This window comes from Rhea pennata, chromosome 26 (genome assembly GCF_028389875.1).
Source record: "Rhea pennata isolate bPtePen1 chromosome 26, bPtePen1.pri, whole genome shotgun sequence".
Classification (NCBI taxonomy): Eukaryota; Metazoa; Chordata; class Aves; order Rheiformes; family Rheidae; genus Rhea; species Rhea pennata.
The window spans coordinates 6,633,928-6,659,424 of NC_084688.1; the positions used below are offsets into that span (position 1 = coordinate 6,633,928).

General features: G+C 50.4%; 2 gene segments (V, D, J or C); both read left to right on the top strand.

Annotated features, from left to right (window-relative positions):
• The first annotated feature begins 2,304 nt into the window (after positions 1 to 2,304).
• LOC134151128 (T cell receptor alpha variable 1-2-like) lies at positions 2,305 to 10,914 on the top strand. The segment is given in 3 exon segments: positions 2,305 to 2,353; positions 3,245 to 3,540; positions 10,882 to 10,914. Coding segments are annotated over 3 exon segments (378 nt in total).
• Positions 10,915 to 16,850: 5,936 nt separating this feature from the next.
• LOC134151129 (T cell receptor alpha variable 4-like) lies at positions 16,851 to 23,356 on the top strand. The segment is given in 3 exon segments: positions 16,851 to 16,902; positions 17,363 to 17,700; positions 23,219 to 23,356. Coding segments are annotated over 3 exon segments (528 nt in total).
• Positions 23,357 to 25,497: the final 2,141 nt, after the last annotated feature.

The following is a 25,497-nucleotide window of genomic DNA, read 5'->3' on the forward strand; positions in this document are numbered from 1 at the left end:
TTGTCCAGCCTGGGAGCGGTGGTGCCACAGACCCGCGCACTGCGCCACTGGCTCCCGTGGGGAAGAGGGCACTGGGGAGCCAGCCAGGCCAGACCATCGTCCAGGCAGAGCTAATGAGGGAGCGGCCTGAGTGCTGGGCTGAGCCCCTGTCAGCCCCTGGTGCCCTGGCAGAAGCTCCCTGCAGCACGACTCGGCCTTGCAGCCCTGGCACTGGGTTCCAGGACCCAGGGACGTGCTGCTTCTCTGTCAAGCTGGACTCACCAATATGGAAGAGGTCCCAGCCTGTCCGCTGCTCCACAGAATAGTCTCCTGACTGCTCGTGACCTTCCTGCTGCCTGCCCATTCCAGCTACGTCTTGGTCTTTCCGGGCCAGGGGCAGAGCCCGGCAGGGAGTGGCAAGCCATGCCAGGACATGGCCACAGGGCCTGACTCGGCCCTGCCACTGTCTCAGCTTGGTTTGACTATGGGGGAGTGACAAGTCCTCACACGGCTCTCCCTTTGTTGGGTCTCTCCCTCTCTTCCCGGCCCCTAAATCCCTCTCTAAGTTTACCCACAGCTCCCTTTTCCTTACTTGCATTTCACTGCCTGCCATCCTTTTTCTGGAGCTGATCTCGGTCCAGGCAGACCAGGCCTACGTGCGCCAGCAGCTGCTGGGGAACACGCTGTGTCTCCAGCAGCTCACATTTCATGGACCTCAGAGGCAGAGAAGAGGTTCAGCCTGACGCCCTGTGTTAAATGGCCTTTGTAACTGCATGACAAGGAACTCCTGTCAGGTTTACAGTGTTGGGAGAGCAAAGCACAGTTCACCATCCCTCCTGCCATGGCCTCAGCTGAACAGTGAGACCTTGAAGTCAGTGTCAGCAGAGGGCTATTGATGAGAGTGGCTGTGCTGAAACCTGCCTTTGGTGGCTCCCGCTGACCATATTAGCAAAAGGCCCTGCATGAGAGCTGATGAAGGATCCTTGTTGGAGGCATTCATGGGAAGAGATTAAGGGTGGGTAGTCTTTGTGCTTGCCAAGGTAGTCAGGTCATGAGACAGAAGGTGGCACAAGCAGTCAGGGGCTGTGAATGCAGGAGAGGGAAGAGAGGGACTCTCTAAAAATCAAGGATCTATTGGGATCTCTTCCTCCTTGCCAGAGGGAAGGGTGTTCTTTCTGCCTCTGTGTGAGAAGCCCCTGCAGCAGGTGTCCTTCACAAAGATGTTTCACTTGAGGAGCCTCCTCTGTGTGGGACAGGAACTAAAGAAAAGAGTGAAAAGGTAAGGAGAAAGAAAACCCCACTAGAAATATTGAGGTGGACGCCTGGGTCTCGGCAACTCTATTTATGCCTGGTGCTTCCAACATTCGAACAGGCTGCAGGCCAAGGTGGGCATGGGTAGATGTAAGGATACCTTCACCATTTCCTGCGGGACTGGGTATAGGCTCATGTGTCTGGCTGAGTGCTAGATGACAGGAGGTGTCAGAAACGCTTCTCTTCTGCTGGGGGATGGTTTGTCTGGTTCTTATTTCTAGGAGGGACAAAGAGATGGAGGTCCCCAGCAACATCCTCCATGTCCTTTTGACTGACCACAGCATGCCTAAACTGTCCGTTAGGCTCATCCGTTAAGCAAGAACATGCAGTCACTGTCCATACAAACACAAGTCCACACTGCCAACTTCTCTCGCTTGCCTATATTTACCTTTCCGGATCCAACCTGGCACTCCCACTGCAGCTCTGTACTTCCCCTCACTTGCCTCCCCAAACTCACTCCTTCCAGAAGAATAGGGTCCCAGCTGCCTCTGGAGATCTCAGGGAGAGGTGTTGCTCCCAGGCAAGAGAGGAAGGAAAGGGTAGAGTGGTAGAAATAATGGTGACATCTGTTCCTGGGAGAAGTAGCACTGTCTGCAGAGAACTGGGCACCCCTGGGGAAGGTGAGGAACTGCCAGTGGGGAAAACCCCTGAAATCCCCAAAGGACCAAGCAGTAGTGTGCAGGAGAGCATGTGTTTCTAGCTGGTGAAATGAGGACTGCACTGGGACATCAGGCCAGGAACAGCCACTTCTTACCATGGGGAACCCAGAGCCCCCACGTCTTCCCCCATAGTGAAGACATTCAGTGGGCTGTTGCCTGGGGAGCAACATGTGTCACTGCCAGAAGAGGCCGAGCTGCAGATGGTGTGTTTCAGGCATGATAAGAACAAATACTTTCTCTTCCCCCTTTCGTTCTTTGTTCCCCTTGCAGAGTCATTTCCGGCAGCTCAGCTCTCTTGGGGGTGGGAGGTGGTTTTTCGACTCTCTCACACACAAACAGCAGGGTCAGCCTCAGCATGTACCTCCAATACCTCTTCCTCGCTGCCCTCCTGGGGAAATGGCTGGGTAAGAACAATCTTTTACTCCTGACATAGTCCTTTTCTTTCTCCCCTCATTAAACCCTCACCCCATCACCAGATCTCTGCAAGGATCTTCTCTTGAAAAGTGGACATGTTGGGAAATATCAGATCACATGGATGTTTTGCACCTGTGTTCTGAAGAGGCTATCACTGCTGGAAAGGAAAAAGATGAGATAGAAAGAAACACCTCATCCCCTGATGAGCTAAGACCCCCTTCTCCAGCTTTTCTTTCCCTAAGCATCCATCTCACTCTGTCTCTCTCCTCTGATGCATCTGGGCCTAATGTTCTAGAGACGCGTCACTGCAGAGGCTCTCTGCTATCTGCCGTGCCAAATGACTGCCTTGCAGCCCAGATATACAGGACTTTTAAAAGCAGGTGCTGGAAAGGTCTTATCCCACGGATGTTATTAGGGTGTCCCAATCTCTCTTCTGGCTGGCAGGTGTAATGCAGCATGCCCTGACGATCCATTTTTTTCCTGTACAGCCAGGGCTTCCTTCTTCCTCATTTCCCAAGACCGGAGAGGCATGCTCGATGACAGGTAATGTAGAGAGGGATGAAACATTCTACAGGACCTATCTTGAGCCCTCACCTCCCTAGAGGTGTTCTGGTGCCAGCACAGGAAGACCAGGCAAGACAGCCTGTCCCCTGGGAAGTCGGGGGAGTGGGGAAGCTGGGCCACAGGAAAGCTCTAATCCAGGAGCATCCTGTTAGGAGGTGATGATGTTATTACTGCACTGAGGCAAGAAAGCCAATCTCCTGCCCAAAACCACTCACTCACTACCTTGCTGCAGGGCCACGGAGAGGGCACCTTCTTCCCTGTGGGTTTGCATCCTGAAGCCTTTCCCTGCACACTCACTGACTCCTGCTTTCTTCCAGATGCCATGGGCCAGACCACTGTGACTCAGAAAGATGGTCCAGTCACAGTGGAGGAGAGAGGCACTTTCCAAACCACCTGCAGCTACCAGGCCTATAACTTTAATGGCTTGCTCTGGTACCAGCAGAGGAGAGGACAAGCCCCACAGCTGGTCTCCTATCAGGTGGCAGCTGGTCGCAAGGAGAGTGGCCGATTCACCACATTGCTGAACACCACAGGGAAATACAGCCTCCTGCGGCTGGAGGAAGCCAAGGTCTCTGACACTGCCTTGTACCTCTGTGCTGTGCAAGACACTCTAGTGCAGGAAGCTTCCTTGGCTGTGCAAAAACCTGAGGCAGGGAGGAGGGCGAGGGTGCCTCTGGACAAGGCAGAGCTGTGGGACAGGGTTCCTCAGCTCTCCCCTAGCAGCACTACTTCCCTTGTGCACCCAGGGATCTGCAGGCCAAGACACACTTTCTGGAAGGGACTGGTGTCTTTGGCCTGACAGGGAGGAGAAGCTGGTGAAGGCGCCTCTGCCATGGAAGGGTTTTCCCTCTACACCCAGGATAGGACTGTGCTTGGCATGGGCTGTGCAGGGAGTCTAAGTGCTCTTTTGATCCGATCTCTTGGCACAGCACCAGGGCTCAAAGGAATCACACTGTGTCTCATCCAAGTCTTGCAATCCCATTCCAAAACCCCTGTTCAATCTCTGTCCAGCACATTTGCCCAGATCACTGACAGGATGGACCTCCACCCAGACTGGGTGCTTTCGAAGGACCTGAGGGGTGGTGGCACAGTGCTTGGGCAGGAACTGGAGCCATGACTTGTGAGGAGTGCAAATCTCTTGGTGTAGGGAGGAGCAATGGAGAGGAGCCAAGGTTTCCTGGTGCATTTGCCAATGCCAGTGACAACCCACCTGCATATTGACCACCGTGTTGCGAGGCAGGGGGAGTGGTGGGAGGGATTCTGGTTCTGGCTGACAACAGCTCTTGCAGATATTATTTTTTCACCCTTACAGTTCTGGAGGCCAGAGGCAGGAAGGAGGGATGTTTCAAGCCCTGGGGGCCTGAGCAGTTTCACAGAGGGCAGTTTGATTGCAGCCCCTGCAGAGCGGAGGGCAAAGGAGCTGGAAGTGGAGCTGGGAATGGAAGGAGAGAGATCCCAAATTGGTGAACTGTCCAGGTAGTTAGCCAGCTTGAAAATATTGAGTGCACTTTATGCATTGAAATTGTATTCAGATCAAAATACACGAAAGTAAAGCTCCGATGATTCAATTCATCAGGAGAAACAAGATTGCCCTAAGAGAGGAAAGGAAGCACACTCATCACTTATCAGTCTTCTAAGAAGTTGTTAGTTGGAAACAGCGAGGAAAAAACAAAACTTCTCTTTGTGTTCATAAAATGTGACTTTGTGAAGGAAGTGCTGACCTGGCCTGGAGAAACCTGGACTGGTCTTCCATGTCTGCAAGAGGCTCTGGCTGAGCAGGACAGCTTGTGCCCAGCATCTCTGGCTGTGTCTGGAAACAGCCTCCTTTGGGCAATCCTTCCAGGTCTGTGAGGAACAAATACTGGGAAGAGATGGATGTTTCTAGCCTGGTGGGAACAGGAGCACATGTGTGCACACCTCAAGGTTTTGCTACACTGCTTAGGGATCTCCTCTGTGCTTGGGGACAGGCCTCAACCAGGCAGGGACTGCAGAGCTGGGGAGATATTGCTGCTGGCTCAGGAGATCCATAGGGAAGAGTGTGTCAGGGTGAGGAGCAGAAAAGGGCAGTGTTGCTCCAGTCCTGTGCATGGCAGACCTTGGAGAATGCAGTGCTTGTGAAATCCCATCTGAGCTGTCTGGGACTCAGCAGAGTGTGTTCTGAGACTCTTGTGGTGTTCTGGTGCTTAGAGTATCCACCTTGTTTTCTCTGCCCTAACTCTGGAGGGGCCACAGTGAGGTACAGACCTTAACAAACTGTGATTTCAGTTTTACACCTACAGAAGGCATGTTGATCCTGCCTGAAGCACCCTAGCTGGGCTCTTAAATGCCTTTAGAATGAAAACTAACCTGAAGAATTTTCCTGCTCAAGAGCATGAGGAGCTACCCATATATACGCACCTGCTGCACAACTCAGGGAATGATCCCCATGTCAGGAATAAATACAGGTTCACAGTAACCGATCACTCATAGATAACAGACTGTATTCAAATATGAAGTTCTAGAAATACAAAGAGTATCCTACAAAGAGTATGCTGCATCCCCTGCTGAGCTAAACTGACTCCTTGGAAACCATCAGAGACTGAGGGGTCCTTTGCTGAAGCAAAGCTTTCCTGTGAACGTGGACAAAGAGACTATCTGGGAAAAGGTTGTCCTTGTGTGCATCCATAACTAAGTTCCATCTGGGAAAACATTGTCCTTGTGTGCATCCATAAAAAAGATTTTGGCAATTTGATCTGGAGAGGTCATTCCTTTCCTCCCACCAGGGTATTGTTTCTCTCAAAGAAAATGACATGTTGTTTCCAAGCACAGCTACCATCTATGCACATTCTAGGAAGAGGTTAGTAAGTATTATTATTTTTCTTTAAACCTATTGTCCATTTAAGAGATGCCACACCTCTAAGTCAAAGGAGTATGCCATTTCCATATTGTCCACTGCTTCAAAGGCACTGTTTCCACACCTCCAGGTTGGGATACTAGGGGTGTGTGTAGAGAGGCCCCAGCAGAGGCATCAGGCCTGCATCCCCTGCCAGAGGTACATCACATCACTGCCAAACACTCTTTCCGCATGTCCAAAGCAGCCAGTGGGTATGCCCCAGGCCACACTAAGTGATCAGGAACATTTACTTTCCAAGAATGACCTTGTCATCTAACAGCCATAGCCTCACCTGGGAAAAATATTTCCCATTTGCTCTGTCCATTTATCCATGCTGGCTAATTTGTATGCAGCACATCTGGTTTAGTTGTTGATGCTCCGTCAGTTGGCGACACAAGCATAAATACCAGTGGTGATTGTCTTTAGTGGAGTGAAAAGAAGTGTCCTGATGGAAGAAGTGTGTCTGCCTTTTGATGGCAAAGATCTTTTGCTGTTCACTGTCTCTTTTGTCTGCTTATGTGGAAGACTGTCGGCAGAGACTGCCTTTTCTGTCCTCTATGTGGTAGATTCTGAAAGGGGGTTAACAAGAACTTGGTGCTCTGTGGAAAGTGTCTGCGTGGGAAAGGGAGTTGCTGGGAGGGCCAGGAAGTCGGGCTGCATGCTGCAGGGCACAGCTGTAGCCTGGGAGCAGCAGGGCCCTCTGCACAGGCTGTTCTGGGGATCATATTCCCTGTGCTTGGGAGGGCAGAGGAATGTGGGGAAGGGACAGAGACCAGCTCTCTGCAGCGATGTGTAGTGATGCCCTCCCAAGACAGTGCTGGGTGCCCAGCTGCATCTGCTGGGCAGACAGGAAGTTTGCATGGAGTTTGCAATGCAGCCCCGCTGTTGGGGCTGGCTTTGTGCCACTGTGGTGAGCTTTGCATCTCTCTCATTACTAGACTGTGATGTGGGCAGGGGAGGGAGGGCTTTCTAGGGGACAGGGACAGTGCCTTTTCCCCTGGCACAAGCATAAGCCATCTGCATTAGGCAGTGCTGCTGGATGCCTCTTGAGGTCTAACTTGCCCTCTCTGACTGGACACATAAAATGGGCATTGCAGCCCCAGGCTCAGGGCATGCTGGGGCCGCCCAGGCAGCCCCAGCTGTTGGCATCATCATCTCATTCTGTGCTACAGCACAGCAAATCCCCAGCACCTGGATGATGATTCAGGAAATCAGGCCTCTGCTGGCCACAGCTCTCTGGCCTGCTGGGCCTGGAAGCATCACCTGAGGCCCTGAGGCCACAACTCGCTGCCTGTCATTGCAGACAGCGGGATCCTGGGTGGTGCAGAGCAGAGAGGCAGGGCCAACCTGGGCTGGGTCACACCAGGGGGAGCTGGGCTCCTTAGCACCACAGTTCCCTGGCCTCTGAGGTCCCGCTGAGAGATACTGATTTAAAGAGCAAGTTGGTAGTTCCTAGGAGATGGGACTGGGATCTCTGACACAGGGCTATGCAAAAAGAGCCAAGGCATCTGAAGGGCTGGAATTTGCAGGCTGTGCAAAGCAGCACATGAGTTTCTTTGCCTCAGCTTGCCAGGGTCCTTGCAAAGAGCAGCCAGGCCCCAGGAGGCTCCAGCCTAGCCCAGAAGCACCAAGTCACCTCAGCCAAGCCTCAGTGTCTCTCTGAGCAAGACCATCTCTTCCCTTCCCTCTCCCAAGACAAGAAACCATGACCCTCCACTGGGGACAGAGCTGACATCAGCTGAGATATCCACTGAAATGAGACCTCATCTTGCAGGAGCAGGAGAAGGAGGAGGAGGAGGAGAAGGAGGAGGAGGAGGAGGGGAGGGAGGGGGGAAGGGCGTCATACTCACCCATTTCCCAAGGAGGAGGATAGGAGAGAAAGTGAGTGAGAGAGTGAGCAGTTGGCTTGGCTTTTATACTGGTCCTACACTACCCCAGGCCCAGAGACATGCTTTGCAGAAGTGATGATTTTCTGGCAAGTTTCTCTCCAGTGCAAAACATCCCAGCTAATTGACTCAGGCTCTGTCACTGCTTTTTTGATTTCTGTGTTGTTGCATCTCCATTTCCCACTTTATGTCGTGCCCATTCCCCCATGCAGGCTTGTTCTGAATACTTGGATGAAAAGCCAAGGACTTCCAGGGCAGGAAGACATCAGTGTGGGCAGAAGACTCAGCTCAAGTGCCAGAGGGGTCCAGCGCAGGCAAGTGATGTAGGCCTGGGTGATTCCTGTGTGCCTGTTTCTGGCCCTGTTTGATGGAAAGCGCCCAGTGGCTGCAGTCCTCAGCTGGATGCCCAAAGGCTCCCACACAAGAGGACATGCATCTCCTTCTTTCTAACTTCCTCCCTCCTAGCTCATTCCTATACTCAGTCATTGTCACCTCCCCTGGTGAGTGGGCTGTGTTGCTAGGTTTTGAACCTATGCTGCATAAAACCATTCTCCAGAAAATCTTTTTGGCCTGTTTTGTTATGGAACCTCTCTGTGGAGTCTCTGAGGGTCCCCAAACCACTGGCAGCACCAGCATCTTTGGGGCCAAGTTCTTCCCAAGGGTGCTCAAGCACTAGCCATCCTGGCTGCTTGGCAGCATTTCCTCATCCGAGTCCGCAGGTACTCCTGCTTAGGCACATGTTCTTTTCTTGTGTGTGCTTGTGGGCATGCTGGATTTGCTTGAGTCCATGTGGGTGAACAAATTTGTGCATGATTCCATGCAGGGATACGTGAGCAGGTGCAGGTCAGTCTCTACTTGTGAGTACATGCTCCCCCACTATGAGGGAACATGCTACTCCTGGCAGGGGCACTCTCCACTGCTCTATCCACAAATACCACAGAGCAGCAGGTTCCCAGGGCCAGAAGGAGCTCGACCCCAACTGAATGGTTATGGTACAGTCCTGTCTGAGAGCTGCCCAGGGCACAGGCACAGGAATGCAGCCCCTGTCTCCTGAGCCCTCCTTTTCATCCCACCTCCAAAGCTCACCCTCTGCTACTGCCTGTTTCAGGCTTCACCAAGGACAGTTTTGCACCAGCTGGGAACCACAGTTTCATTGCAGGTAACAATACTCAGAGTGCCTTGGCATGGCTGGTGGCACTACCCCATGCTTCTCCTGGCCAGGACACAACCCCTCTCCCCAATTCTAGAGAGTCCAGAAGGATAACCTTAGCGTTACGTACAGGGAGAAGGGCTGAGAAATCCTGCCCACCTCCTGCTTGCCATGCCTGAGTGGATCTGCTGCCAGTGCAGTGTCAGTGGATGGAATGCAGGCTCCTTGTGTCCAGGTGCCAATGCCAAGGGCACCACTGCAGCTCATCAACCTGGCTCTAAGTCAGGTAGACCTGGTGCTGAACAGGTATGGAAGCAGAGGGACATGGATCCTCATGTCACTGAGCTGTGAAAGGAAGGACAGATCCCCTGCAAAGCACAGGGATGCACAAAGAGCTTATGACCCCTTTGGTGTTTGGGCACCAGGCCCTTCCTGCCTCTCCTTGAAATCTGAGCCTGAGCACTTGTTCTAGCTAGATTCCCTGGGGGCCAAACATCTGGTTTGGCAAGCCAGCACAAACTCTCTCTCTCTCTCTCTCTCACACACACACACACAAATACTCTTCAGAAGCAAGCAGTTTATTAGTAGATACTTACAAACAGACCGACCCGATGGTAATCTCGAGAAGGACCAACTCAATGCTTGTCCCGATTGTCTGCATGATAAGAGAGAGAGTCAGCAGGCACGGTCCTTTTGGGCGTCCTCAAGGAGGCAACGTGGTCCTCTGTTGTGTACCAGCCTCTCTCTCCTTTGGAAAAACTCTGGAATTTATGATTTTTTGCGGTAGGCAGGAGTCCCCGCACATGAGGCCAACAAGTGCAGGGAGTCTAGCCCAACTCCGCCCCAGTTGCATAACCAGGCTGTGATACTGCGCACATGTGCAGGCTTATTTTAGGGGCCACATTTGACTTTGGGAGTCGCTATTTCATTACTCTTCAACTTCTGACCTTCATGTTGATTGTTTCTTATGGTTATTCTGTGGCTGGAAGCCACAGAATCAGTATGTAACCAACCCCTGTTCTTTCTCACAGATTTCCAAGACCTTGTTAGTTACTTATTTGTATTCCGCTTAACACAGTGGTATTGTTCTAGGCACTAAAAAGTTACAACACTAGATCATTCTCACCAAGTATCAGGTAGCACAGATACAAAAAGTTACACCACAGACCATTCCCACCAAGTATCACATGGTCTGGATATATGCCACAGCGTGGTCCATTATTGGAACATGTCTGTATTCCACCACACGAACAATGTTGTGTTGTAAAGAGGAGGCCATAGTAGAACGTAATAAAGATCGCATACAAAGGATACAACAGGAAATACAAAGGAAAATTACAAATAGTAAGCAGCAAAAAAGCAATAATTTCTATAGGCAAGGCCATCCCCATGTCCATGTCCCAAAAGGATTCCACTCATCACTAACTTGCAGTTGCTTTGTTAAGTGTTGTAGCTCTTGAATCTTTGCATGAATGGATTGCGAAGGATCACTTAAATTCATACAACACATGCCTTTAATATCTTGACAGCCATGAGCATGGACCAGCAATAGAAAATCAATGGCACCACGATTCTGCAATGTAGCTTATTGTACAGAATCAACATCAGTCAGCAAGCCTATTAAAGCACTACTGGTATCGTTACTAAATTTACTTAACCGACAGCCAAGTTTAGTTAATGTAGCTGATGCTTGAGCACTTGCAATGTTAAAGGACATTGTCCACTTGGTAGTAGTGATGTTACACCAAGCAGTGGTGTTTCAGTAAATCGCCCTGGTACTGCTCACCCACCAGGCTGCAGACTGATTTTTCTCAGTATAGTTAAACATAGTACAATAAGGAGCGGACAAAGACCCTAACAACTGCTGTTCTCGTGGTGATAACGCAGGCAATATGCCTGCTCGCGATAGCCTACTATCCCAGGAGCTGTTCCACTGTGTACAAAGAGACTGGCCGCTGCCTAGTGAGGTGTTACACAGGGCTGTTAATTCTTCTGCCATCAACAGTGCACCAACCAAGAAAGTAGAGAACGGGTTCTGTGGGGTAGCAGTACTTAAGCATAGGTGATCTTGTCCTGTGACATTGGCTAGGGTCACCCAGACATTCTGTTGTGGCTGAGGTACAATCCAGGCATACCTGAGAAAATAAGAGGGGGAGAAGACAACACACTTCTATCCCTGACTATTCTCTTCGCCTAAGGTGTTCGGCTGGTACTCGCTTCCACTGCTGCTCACCCTGAACGACAGTGGTTACTGCAGGCGAATCATCAGCTGCAAGTATTTCGGCTGGAAGCAGCACCTGTTATAAAGGGGATTGGTACCAAACATGAGCTCCTGCAAAACAAGTTGGTGGTTCATTTGGTGTTACACTGTGGACATAATACTCATTAACCCATGGAGCATTCACACCTCAATAGTCCACTGTCATTCTCCAACTGCCATCTGGTTTCTTTATTGACCAAATGGGACCATTGAATGGGGAATGTGTATATCAGACTATTCCTGCCTGTAGTAAATCATTAATTGTGGCCTGAATTGCTTCATCACCTCCTGAAATTCGATACTGTTGCTGATTAACAACAGTGGTAGCAATTGGAATTTTTGCTTCTTCCATGATCTTTCCTACTTGGAAAGCATGGATGTGCAACCACCACACGATACCAAATGCCCAGAGGGACCCATCTATTTCTAACGTTTGGCCTCGCAAGATGTCTATCCCTATTATATATTCGTCTACCACAGCAATCATGACGTGGTATTTGCAAGGTAGCCAATCACCAATTTTCATTTTTAATAAGTTAATTTTTCTCATAATTGGTTGGTCGCCCAGACCTCATACAGGGGTCTGTGTCCCTTTGTGTTGTCAGGATTGCCGTGTATAATAGTGACCTCTGGCCCAGTGTCCACCAATGCCCGAATCTGTTGTGAATTTGTTTTTGACCACCAAATAGTACACAAGACAAAGGGACGCAGGTCATGTCGTAGTACACGGCAGTCTGGACTTGAGGCTTGGTCTAATCCCTATTCTGTTTTCAGATTCGTTACGGTTGACAAAGCTTGTTGCTGCACGAGATTTGCAGTTTTCTGCTCTTACACCTGTTGTTCTAGCTGTCCTGCCTTTTCAGCTAATTCATGAACTTGTCCCTCCAGTACCTTACAGGCAAACAGGAAGGCTCCCCCCATTTGCCCTGCATGCTTTAATCGCTCCTTGTCCTTGGTGTGTGAGGGGGTTTCTACATTTTTTTCCCCAATACTTTAACACTTCCATGGGGCTTGTCCCAGTCCGTGGCTCCGGAGAAGCACCCGTACATGTTTACCACTTATCACATAGTGCAGTCCATGTCTCTTGCGGCCACCGAGGACACTGAAGGGTTGGGGCTGCTTCTTTTCCCCTTTTTGTTCCTATAGCCTGAACGAGCAGGCTCACGTGTAATCTTATGCTCGGTAAGATAAACTTTACGATGACTACAGTGACAAAGATAAGCAGTAGGTGCAATGCCTAAGCTCCCTGAGTGCATCTCCCCTCCTGGGGGCTGGTCAGCCTGGGCTCAGGTCCAACTTACACACGGCACAGCTGAGGGCTGCCCACCTTTCTTCTAAGGACCTTGGGGAGACAGATCACTGACAGACAGCTCGGCTGGGAGGCCTCAGCCAGGTCTGAGCCTGCCTTTTGGTGTGAGCAGGATGAAGCTGAGGCCCTAGTGCTTGGTCCCCAGCCAAGCTGCAACTCCAGCTGCTTCACAGCCATACCCTGTGACTGGCCATGGATCTGGCCCACTGATGTGGAGTCAGATTCTGACCTGTGGATGACTTCCCATCCTGCCCTTGGAATGCCTCATCACTATGGACCTGTATGGCAATCCTGGAATGTACTGTCATCTGATTTCTACCATTAGCCCTGATCCTCATCCGATAATGCTGATTCACCTCCTTATCTCAACCTCAGGCTTGCCAGAGACAAGAGCCTGAACCACACAAAGCAAGGACAGACAGAGAGCATGGTCAAAGAGGCAGTAGAGGGAGGCAGTCAAGATGGGTGTGGCTGACAGATGGTGACTCCTGGAAACAGGACATAGGCTCCTGTTTAATGTGCAGGCCTGCAACTTCAGAAGAGGTGTAGTGTCCTTGGTACCTGTGAGGACAAACAAGACCCACTGGGGGATTCATTAGAAGGTGCTGAACCCAAATCTTGTGCCTGTGTGAAGGAGGAAAGGCTTGGGATAGTCTGAAAAGACTCCCTGCTGCAGGGACCAGAGGCACCAAACTGCTGACCTGACCTGTTGCCTTGGGTGGCCAGTTGAATGCCAATGGCTAGAAGTTCAGCTGTTTTAGAAGGAGTGCCAAGTCTCGTGGGACCCTTGCACTATTCCCTCATGCTGCTCTTCCATGTGGGCACCAACAATCCTGTCATGGCTAACCATAAGCATGTCAAGAGTGACAGCAGGGTTATGGGGGTGAGGTGAAGGCCATGAGGGCCCAGGTGGTGTTCTCAATCGCTTCAAGGAGGGGGAAGGGCTTGGGTAGAAGTGGATTCCTCCCATAGATCAACACTTGACTGTCTGGTTGGTGTTGCAGGCAGGGCAGGGCTTCTGTCACCACTGCTCAGGGGTGGGATATACGTGACAGAAAGGGGAACAACTGCCTCTTTAAACAGGCTTGCTAACCTAGTGAGCAGACTTTAAAGTAGGTATGGGGTGGAGAAGGTTCATCTTAACCTGAAGAGAGGTGCGGGCACAAAAGGCAGAGCAAATTTGTGTGGAAGACATCATGAGAGGGGAGCCTCTGCCACTTCTGCTTCCCTGTAAAAGCAGCACAAATTGGGGCCCATCTCAAAGGGCCATACAGGAGGCACATAGCATGGGGAAAAGTTGGGAGACCTTTGTAGTGCATGCACAGGTGCAGAGCTATGACCTCTCTGGAGATTTGGAGACCTAGTGGGATAACTGTTGTGGCTGCAGTGCTGTAGTGGAGGGAAAGAGGCACTTTGGGGAAAGATAGGGTGGGCATGGGTAGAGGAGGGGTTGCAATCTGTGGAAAAGAGTGTCCGGAATGCATGGAATTTTGCCTTGGGGCAGGCAATGCAACAGTTAGGAGAGCTTGTGGATGAGGATTAGAGGGCAGCCCAGCAGAGGTGATGTTGAAGTGGACGTCTGCTACAGACCTCTTGATCAAGAAGGGAAGACGGAAGAAGCTTTCTTTAGGCAGCAGAGAAAGCTTCAGAGCCCTGCAGAGTGGTACTCCTCAGTACTGCGTAGGAGAGATGCTCCATTGTGTCTGCTCCTCACAAACAAGAAAGGACTGCTGCATGATGTAAAGGTCAAGGACAGTTTTGGCTGCAGCGACCCTGAGACTGTGGAACTTGAGATTCTCTGTACTTCAGAAGACCAGATTTGAAACACCTCAGGGACCTGCTTGGCTCAGGCCACTCAGCTGTCTCAGGCTGGGCTGGTGCTGTGCATGCTTACTCCTGTTGGGCACTTTCCAGCTGGGCTAGTGCTTTCTTCTCACTTCACTGACAAAGGAGGTGTCTCAGCATTTTCCCACCTCTCCTTCCTTTTCTCCTGTGCCTTGGGCTGTGCCAGAGGAAGGGGAGTCTCCAGTTCCCAAGGGCCAGACTGCTGCCAATAAAGAGACACCTGTAACAAACATGACTGCAAACAGGTCTGTGTGTGTGTAGAGGGAAGATGGCTTTTGATTTTTTTTTGTATGTTTTTGTTTTTGATTTTTCCCTCCCTAAATGGCATCTGGCAGGGACAGTACAGCAGTCAGTGGGGATCTGGGCAGTCACCACAACTTGCTCTCAGTGGGATGCCTGAGTCAGTTCCCTGTTGGCCTCTTCAGCTCATTAGCACACTAAGAGAATGAAGAGAATTATGTGTGCATGCACACACACACAGTCACACATATCCTGGAGCCTGGCCCTGGAGAGGCCTTGCTTGTCATGGGAGCCTGTATTGCACCTCTGCCCTGGCAGCACCAAGGCAAGGGCTGCCTGAGCTTTTTTTGCCCTGACACTCCCACAGGCAGAGGCAGGGCAGTTACCCCCTGCCCCAGAAAGGATGAGTACCCACCAATAGCCCTCTCTTCACACAGAGCTCTCCCCGTGGGGGCATTTGAAGCCCCACTGCTGCTGGTTGCATCATCCTGCCCACAGCTGAGATGGTAGGATTTCCCTGCATGTGCACTTGAGGCTCCCATGACAAGCTTGGCCTCTCTGGGGCCAGGCTCCAGGATATATATGTCCCTGGAGGTGAATGCTGCTTGCTGTTCCCACCAGGAGGATGGATAGGCAGCAGCAATGACAGTTCTGCCACGGTTGAGAGACCTGCGGGCACCAGGAGAGCTCAGGGTACAGGGGGAAGGCATCCTGGCAGCCTGGCCACCACTGGCCACACAGAGCAGCACCAGGCTCAGGGCTCTGAGCAGGGGCAGAAACCCAGAAGGGGAGAGCAGTGCACAACGTATGTGGCCCTCGATCTCGAGGAAGCGACACTTTTCCTAGAGGCTCTGATCAATTTCATCCCATTACCTCAGTGCCTGCAGAGCTGCTCTCAAATATCCACACACACCCTGTGTGCACATGCTGCCTTTTCCCACCCCCTGGGGCACAGCTGCCCCCCACGCTGTGTGATCAGGTAAAGGACAGGCTCCTCTGGGAAACACTTCCAGACTTCCTTGATTTGCTTTGGGGTCTTTCCTCTCTCTCACCTGAACTGCTTCTTCTATATTGGTGGCTTCACAAGCTGCTGGACCACATCTCCTGATCCTGCACTTTTTACAAAACTGTAGAATTAAAAGTTGATATTACTTCCTATAATTTATAGCTTTTTTTTTTCCTTTGGTTGCTTGGTCTTTCTTGGTAATTCTGCCTTCAGGGCTGCTCTGTTTTTGTGCTTTCTTGATGCTCCCCACAGAGGACAGCAGACACCAGCGATCACTGCTCTCCCAGCAGCTCTCTTCTGTTGCCTGCTCTACTTCTCCCTCCTTGGTTCTTCTGCAGTAAATACCCCTTCTCCTGCTACCAGCTCTTCAGCATTAGCTGCTTTCTGCATTTATCCTGGCCTGCTGCAGTTTGCTTTGCATCAGCTACAGCCTGCCTCTACGAGCTGTGGCTCTGCACTGTATGGAAATACAAACGAGAACGAGAATCCAGAGACTCTTTATTGCCTCGGAAACAACTCACATTTACGGCATTTCCAAAACCAAGAGCATAGGACGTAAACGTGCATATGTGTAACGTACTTAACTTTCAAAGGTTCTTGCCATTCACCTTAGCTCCGCCAGACCTCCACTGCTACTTTCCGGGCAGCCAGAGTGTCTGTGGCGAAGGGGCCCAGGCCAGGGGCAGCCCCTGCCTGCATTGCCACACACTGCAGGTCGCTGCAGCAGGTCTGCATGGAGGCCTCGTGGCTGAGCTGTGGTGCTGTCTCACTTCCGCTCGCAGGCACCTTTCCCAGTGTCGCTGTGGCTGGACTTCTGTGGGACACTCGCCCAGTGGTAGCAGCTCATCGGGCAGCAGCAGCCTGCAGCACCTGGGGCAGTTGGTGTCCTTTTGGAGTGCGCTATTCCTGCGCAGCAGTGCATGAGCCATTACTGCAGCCGGTATGCAGGAGCTCTGGGAGTGTCAGCTGCCCCTGCCACCGTGGCTTCTGGCGCTCTGCTTTGTGCCGGGGGCATCAGGGCTCATCCCCACGATGACTCTGTCACTCCCGTCCCACCTGGCCCCTGTCATGGGCCTGGGAGCGCTGTGTGCAGTGCGCAGCAGCTGCCTCCATGTGCCGCCACACTGCCAAGCGCCTCACACCCGCCCCTCTCGCCTCCCAGCCGCGACCTGGGACCAGGCGTGGGTGAGGCCGAGAGCAGGGCTGGCACCGAGGCAGGGCACAGCCCCGGGGCGGAGCTGCTGCTGACGGTGGTGGCAGAGAGGAGGCGCCGGTGCTGCAGCACAGAGTTGGTGCCAGCGGGCCGCAGTGAGGCACGGGGAGCCAAGCGGCGCGGCGCTATGTGTGGTGGTGTGATGCAGCAGAGCCAGGGCGCAGGGCTGGCAGCGCTGGCCATGGTGCTCCTGAGTACGTGGGGATGGCAGCGGCCCGGGGCAGTGCCGGGGATCGCTTCCCCTGGGATCCTCGGAGCCGCCCTCACCTTTTGCCCTCAGGCTCCTTTGCATCCTCCTGACCCCTGGCCCTCTTCTCCTCTGTCTCTTTCCCTTCCATATTCCCAGACATCCTTTCCTCTTCCAAACCCTCCTCTCTCACTACTTTCCTCCTCGCCCATCAGCGGGCATCCTTCCATTCAATCCCTGCACCTTCTTTCTTTGCTCTCTCCCTTACACTTTTCTCCATTTGGAGCAGCCCTCCAAACATCACTTGTCAGTTTTTCCAAGGAGCCACTCATCGAGAAAGCTGCTCTCCATCCTTTCTTCTCCAAAGAGTTTTCCACCAACCCTCAACAGTCTTCTCTCCTCTCCCTCTGCCTGACCTCTCGGGGAGCAAAGGAATTTTCTGAGATTTTTTGCCTTCTCCTTGGCAGTGGCTGTGGGCAGAGCCCAGGTGCAGCAGGAGTTGTCAGCAGAGGCCACAGAGGGCACCAGCATCAGCATCAGCTGCTCACACCCCAACATACAGACTAACGAGTACATCCACTGGTACCGGCATCTCCCGGGACGAGGTCCCACATTCATCGTGAGCATTTTCAAAGAGTCCAAAAAGGTGCAGGACCCTCCAGGAACCCTGCTCGTGGCTGCGGACCGCCAGTCCAGCACCCTGCAGCTCGCACAGCCCCGGCGGCATGACACAGCAGTGTATTACTGTGCCCTGGGAGACCCGGCGGGACAGACTGGGGCTGCGGCTGTGCACAAACCTCTGCAAGTGGGGCATGGTGTAGAAGGTGGGGTGGGGGTGGGGGCAGGTGCATGGCCCTCCCTCACCCCGTGCCTGCCAGAGGGCGCCGCCCCTCCTCCAACCGGGGCAGCCTCGCAGGGCTTGCCCAGCCATGGATTGCCCTCTGCTGGGTCCTCAGTGGCAGGAGTATTAGAGAAATACTGTGAGAAAAACCTTGCAAATAGTTAACAAGATTCAGGGACAAGGGGGAGAGAAAAACAGTACTGCAAAGGATAACCAGCTCTGGCTAAATAACCTTGATGAAATCACAGCACTTTGAAGAATGTGAGGGGTAGGTAAGACAAAAACAGCAGAATAACCCAGAAGTGACCTTAGGTTCATTAAGGTTTATTAACGTATTAAACTTCACACCCCTAAATGAATAATGAGATGGAAATGACATGATAATGATGTTACCACCTCTTCTTCGCTTCCTATGCTAATTAACAAGAATGTGAAAGCGCAAGCGCAGAGCAATTACCTGATGTAATGAAACTGTAACCAATAGAAAGATTTGTATAAAATACTCCCTAAAAAGTGTGTATAAATCAAGAATGAGAGGGGGAGAAGGTGTGCTAGCTTTGTGGATTTACCACCAGGCACCCATCTCTGTGCAGAAATGAAATAAACAAATATATCGACCCTGTGTGTCTATTGGTTGCTTGCACACCGGGTAACAGAACCCAGATTTTGGGACAACAGTTTGGCACCCCAGGTGGGACTTGCCAGAAGGCCTTGCCCGGATTATCTTGCCATTCCTGACAGCGGACTGGATCGGATCGAGCTCCAGCGTGCACCGACCTGTTGATCGGGGAGTCCTCTGACCTCCCTCCAAAGTCGGGATGACAAGACACTCAAAGGTGCAACACCGACCAGAGATATTTGTGCCAGGGCAAAAGCGGGGAGTGAATCTTTGGATTGGTGAGTATAAAATTTACTTACTTCCGCAGAAGATTATGTTGGATTATGTCGCACGTAGACGCTCGGCAAAGGTTGCCTTAAATTGACCAGAGGGGTCAGAGCTGAGTGCGCACAAAGGTACAGGTAAAAAAGTATTTCTAGGTAATAAGGTTGGTATTTCTAGGTAATTGACATGGGATCAAGCCAATCCATGATTCCTCCCTGTAGCCCTTTGGGTTGTATTTTGAAACCCTGGAATATTTTTAGAGGAGATCGGATAAAAAAAAAAAAAAAAAGAATGAAAAGATGTTGTAATCAGTGGTGGCCAATGGGTAAGTTGGAATGTGATGAGCAATGGCCAAAAAATGGGACCTTGAACCATAATACTATATTACAGTTACTGCTGGTTTTTTTTGCTGGAAGGAGATGTGGGATGAGATATCCTATGTAGAGGCTTTTATGTCACTATATAGGGAACCAGAAATTCAAAGAGAATGTGAACTTATAAGTAAAGAGGAATCTGTAATGGTTGCAGTAGGAAAGAAGGAAGAGAGCAGGTATTGTGCTAACAGAAAAATTCTGAATGGAGAGGCACAGGAGGATGTACAGTCACTGACAATGCCCCCCTCTTGTGGAAACGATTCCACCTCAGTTGAAGCATCGGCCCCCCTGCTAGAAAGCAAAGAGTCCAGCCCTATTTCTGGCCAAACTAGGAGACGGAAATAACCTGTTATGCAGGCTCCTTTGAGACAAGCGGTGGGACCAGAAGGGCTGCCAGTATTTGTACATGTTCCTTTTACAACCTCAGATTTACTAAACTGGAAGCAGTCTATTGGATCATATAGGGAACATCCTGAGAAGCTGCATCAACTTTTGGAGACTATTATGATAACTCATAATCCTAACTGGGGAGATGTGCAGGCGCTGTTGAACACTTGCCTGACGGGAGAAGAAAAGAGGCTGCTAATTGATAAGGCAAAAGAAGAGGGTGAGAGAAGGGACAGAAAGGCGGATCCTGAGGTCTATTTACCCACCAGAAAGGATCCAGAGTGAGATCCAAATAGCAGCGGGGGTAGGGAGCTATTGAGGCAGTATCAACAGCTAATTTTATATGGGGTTCGGTACGGGGTTCCGAAACCAAAGAATGTGTCAAAGTTGTATGAAGTAAAGCAAGGGTCTGAAGAAAATCCCTCCGCCTTTTATGAAAGATTATGCGAAACAGCCAGAAAATGGACAGACCTGGATCCAAATGAGGAAACGAATAAGAGACTGTTTAATATGCTATTCATTGGCCAGTCAGCTCAGGATATTAGAAAGAAGCTACAGAAGGTAAATGGAGCTGGGGGAATGTCTATTTCACCGCTGATAGAAATAGCATATAAGGTATAAAATAATCGAGATGAAAAGAGAACAAGAGAAACACAAAATCGAATGAAACTACAGGCTTCTCTCCTGGCAGCTGTCCAGAGGAATGAATTCCAAGGCAGGGGCAGGGGAAGCAGAAGAAGTAACAGAGGAGGAAGCCGTGGAAGGGGAGGGAGGCCAGGAGGAGGCCTCCCTAGACCCGCTTTGAGTCCAAATCAGTGTGCAATTTGTAGACAGGAAGGGCACTGGAAAGATGAATGTCCAAATTGAAGAAGGATAACAAAGCTACAGAGCCCAGCAAACACCGACCTAATTATGTTAGAGGAGTCAGATATGGAATGAAGGGGACCAGGGGAGAAAATTAGAATTTCCTCAGCTGATCCCGTGGTTCCAGTAAAGCTGGGGAATGAAGCTATAGATTTTTTACTAGATAGTGGAGCCACTCATTCAGTGATAACTAGTTGTAAAGGACCCTTAAGTAAGACTACTACCACCATTGTTGGGGCTACGGGAAGGAAAGCTTTGAGGCCATTTTTGCTACCAATGGAATGTACGACTGGAGGTACTAAATTGACTCATGAATTTCTCTATATTCCAGAGTGTCCCCTCCCTTTATTAGGACGGGATTTACTATGCAAACTGAATGTGCACTTGACCTTTTCTGAGAGTTCCGTGCAGCTCCACATCCCTCCAGAATCAGCATGGAGAGCACAAATCTGCCTTTTGATGGGATCTGCTCCAGACGATAACAGTGCAAGTATCCCTTCAAGTGTATTGGATGCGGTGATTCCCTTGGCCTGGGCCTCAACAAAGCCAGGTAAAGCAAAAAAAGCGACTCCGGTCAAAATAGAACTACAACCAGGAACGAAGCCAGTTAGGGTGCATCAGTACCCTATCAAGCTAGAAGCACGTAGAGGATTGGAACCCCTAATTAATGCCTTCTTGCAATATGGCTTGCTTAGAGAGTGTCAGTCTGAATTCAATACACCAGTCCTGCCGGTAAGGAAACTGTGCTCCCAAGAATATTGACCGGTCCAGGACCTAAGGCAGTGAACCAAATAACAAAAGATATCCATCCAACCGTGCCAAACCCATATACTCTTTTAGCCGCGGTGCCTGAGACTAACAATTGTTTTACAGTGCTAGATTTAAAAGATGCTTTTTTCTGTATTCCTATAGAAGAACAAAGCCAGACAATTTTCGCCTTTGAATGGGAAAGTCCCATTATGAGGAGGAAGGAGCAGTTATGCTGGACGGTTCTTCCTCAAGGATTCAAGAACAGTCCTACCCTGTTTGGTGAGATCTTGGCCAAAGAACTAGCCCAATGGCAGGAAGGTAACAAAAATGTCACTCTTTTACAGTATGTGGATGACATTTTGACTGGAGCGGATTCAAAGCGAATATGTTTAGAGGCAACAGTGAGTCTGTTAAATTTTTGGGGACTTGCTGGGTATCGTGTTTCAAAGAAAAAGGCTCAGATTGCGAAGAAGGAAGTCCAGTATCTTGGTTTTAAAATATCAAAAGGACAACGTGCACTAGGAGCAGAAAGAAAAGAGGCTATATGCCGAATTGCAGTACCCCGCACAAAAAGACAGCTGAGGGGATTCTTGGGAATGGCAGGATTTTGCCGTATATGGATCCCTAATTTGGGGCTGATAACTAAACCTTTATATGCAGCCCTAAAGGGTCCAGGAGAATGGTTAGAGTGGACCCCAGAATGCCATGCTAGTTTCAATGAAATAAAAAAGAAATTGATGGAACTCCCAGATATGGTTAAACCTTTTCAATTGTATGTGCATGAGCGGCAGCAGGTGGCCTCGGGAGTAATGACCCAAATGCTTGGGAGCTGGAAAAGACCAGCGGCATATTTTTCTAAACAATTAGACGAAGTAAGTAAAGGATGGACAGCCTGCCTCCGGGTTATAGCAGCCACCGTCTTATTAATACAAGAGGCCCGCAAATTGACTCTGGGACAGCCCTTAACAGTTTTTGTACCACATGCAGTATCAGCAATTTTAAATCAAAAGGGGCATCATTGGATTTCCCCGAGCAGACTGGTAAAATATCATGCTGTGTTATTGGAACAAGGAGATATTACCTTAAAGATGGTTTCGACCTTAAACCCTGCTACTCTGCTACTTGGTGAAGAGCAAAAAGAGTTACAACATGACTGCTTGGCCACTATAGAGCAAGTATATTCTAGCCGGCCTGATTTAAAGGCTGAACCTTTGCAGAACCCAGATGTGGAGATATGTACAGATGGTAGCAGCTTTGTACAGAACGGAGAGAGAAAGTCTGGATATGCAGTAGTGACTCAATGGAAAGAAGTAGAAGCTAAACCATTGCCACAAAACACCTCAGCACATAAGGCTGAAATCATTGCCCTTATACGAGCCCTTGAAATCGGAAAGGGCCAAAGAGTAAATATATATACTGACTCAAAGTATGCTTTTGTTCACGTTCATGGAGCGATTTGGAAAGAATGAGGGCTCTTAAATTCTCAAGGAAGTAATATAAAGTATGGACAAGAGATATTAAGATTGTTACAAGCAATAATGAAACCCAAAGAAGTAGCTATAATGCATTGCAAAGCCCACCAAAAGGGAAATAGTGAAGCGGCACAAGGAAACAGGAGAGCAGATATGGCAGCCACTAGCAGGACAGGTGATTGGGGCTTTATTACCCAGTAGAAAAGTACAAATGAGACTTCCTGGATATTCAGACAAAGAAAATCAATTGGCAGAAACGCTAAAATGTACAAAAAATGCTGAAGGGTGGTGGGTCACCCCAAACGGACAAGTTTTAACTACAGCCAAAATGATGGAAGTGCTCCTCAAGAGACTGCATAAAGAAACTCACATGGGAGCAGATGCTATGATAAGCAGGGTGAAAAGACATGCTGTGGGATCAAAGATGCTGTCAAATGCTGACCTTATTGTAAGAGATGCCCCACCTGTTGTGCAAATAACCCCAAAATTCAGAAGAAACCACCTATTGGAGAACTAAGAAGAGGATTAACCCCAGGGAAACACTGGCAGATAGATTTCTCTGAATTGCCTAAATGTGGTCGGTTTAAATATTTACTTGTTTTGGCAGATACATTTTCTGGTTGGCCAGAAGCCTTCCTATGCTCCACCAGTCATGCAAAAGAAGTAATTAAAATCCCATCTCTGGGCAGAAATGAAATAAACAAATATCTTGACCCTGTGTGTCTATTGGTTGCTTGCACACCGGGTAACAGAACCCAGATTTTGGGACAACAGGAGGGCCCCCGGATTTAGCTCTGAAGGCCCCAAGGAGGAAAGGAGTTCCCGCCCTAGCCATTGCAGACATATTCACCCCTGTCACAGTGGAGGTGGGTGAAGAAACAGCGATCTAAATGGTGGTGATGCCCACGGTGCCTGGGGATGAGACTGCTGAGCTGATCAGGATCTCTTGATCTCCTCATTTCTTGGCACCTTGATATACGAAACCCAGTGCCCACAGCCTGGGTCTCACAAGAGGTGGTAGTACACAGATCTATACACACACACACACACACACACACTGGACATGCTGGATTCCTCTGGAAACTGGCCCCAGACACTCAGGCTCATCAATAGATTGCACAGCATCACTAGGTCTCCCAGTTGCCTCATCCACAAGACTCAGACACACAACAGAGGCAAAGAGGTCTCTCCAGCAGGTGGCCCAGACCTGTGGCCTTACGTGTAGCAGATTCCCAAATCCCATGGTCCCTCCAGTAGCCACCTCTCAGCCCACCCCTGTCTCTCTGACATCTGACTCAGATTTATGCCTTCTCCCTTACCTAGCACCCAGAGCTGTATCCTACTCACCAGTTGGTCCAGCTTGCAAGAAGGCAGGAAAGGCTCTGCTGATCAGGTGCAGGGCATGGCCAGAAAAGCACAAGGGGCAGCCACATGGTTTCTTCTCTCCCTTTCTCTGCCTGTTTCCCAATGCTTGCTTCTTGGCAAACTACCTTCATTCCTCTCTTTCCTGCCTTTGGACCTTCCCCAAAGCTTCCCATAGTATGTCTTGCACACTCCTGCACTGCTCTCCCACTACATCCTGCAATGAGGCCCCTACCCCAGTAGACAGTGAGGCCCTAAGTTTGTCAGGTGATATGGGGAGAGCATCCTCAGCTGACTCATCATGTAAAGCCCTCTCAGGCAAGGGTGCTGACTGCTGTCCTTGTGATTGCCCTGGAAAGAGTCAGGTCAGGGTGTGCTGCTGGCTCTGATGAGCTTTCTAGTGTTCCTCTGCCTGCCACTGTTCCTCTGCTACTTAATATTTGAGACTTTAATCACATAAACTTACACCTGAGCAGGGATTAAAAACGGGCAGCACTTGTGCTCACCCAGGCAGTGGGAGCACAACAACCAGGTAAGGCCCTGCAGTTGGAGGCTGTGCACATGAATACTAGATGGAGAGGGCTTTTCAGCAAAGCGAAGGGCTGTGCTGTGATTTTACGCCCTACTCCACCCTGCCAGAGGGGGGCAGTGTGTCTGCCTCTGGTTGGGGGATCCTTGAGGAGCTGCTTCTCTGTCTAGGGGAGAGTAGAAGGAAAATCCTTCTGGGGGAAGACCGCCTAGGTCCAGATGCCTGGGTCTGTGTCTGGTCCTTCTTCTGTTCAAACAATACCGAGGCACAAGGGGATACAAGCAGGTGCAGAGGGGACCTTCCCCAACCCCTGTGGGATGGGTGTAAGCCTTGATCTTGGGTTCAGCTCTGGATGGCAGGGGAAGTTCACCATGGACACCTCTTCCTTTGCTGGGGGATGGCTGGGCTGCTTCTGATCTCCAGGAGGAGCAAAAGGCAGGAAGACACCCAGCAGCCTCCTGGTGCCTGACAGCAGGCTGCATGATCTTTGGCTGCTACATAATATTTCAGGTGCCCAAGGCCCCTTTGGCAACGGGGCACAGAGTTCAAAGGCAGCAGTGCTACAGCTGGGTATGTCTGATTGAGAAGCTACCCAAGCAGCTTTGGACCTAGAGGGTTGTGAAAGAGCTCAGATGTGGCCTGACTGCACACAGGAACCTCCCAGTGCTGAAAAAGCCTCCCCTTGCCTCTTGGGAGCATGGAGAACAGCAAAGGGTGCAGATTCATTGCTTTCCCTAGGTTGAACATTTTAACAACTTCAGCTGCTTTGTCCAGAGAGCCAGATGTGGGCAGAGGTGCAAGGTCCCAAGGAGATCTGTGTGGAGCAGTAGTGTAAGAGTTTTGCCCCACCCTCTGGGCTGCGGTCTGGAGGGTGCTTTGAGTGGAGGGAGGACCTGGTCTCATCAGCACCCTTTTTCTTGGAGACACCTGGACACCTCGTGGAGTGGAGATTGTGACAAGATTTTTCTGGCAGCCCTGGTGGGCGTGGCAGACTTTGGTGAGACATGATTTTCACTCTGGGGCGGATCAGAGCAAGAGAGTGTCCCATCAGTGCTGGGGGAAATGCAAATTCTGACCTCATGGGGAACTGGCAGTCTTTCTGCAGGGAGATCAGGGGCTGCTGGTGAAGCATAGCAAGTA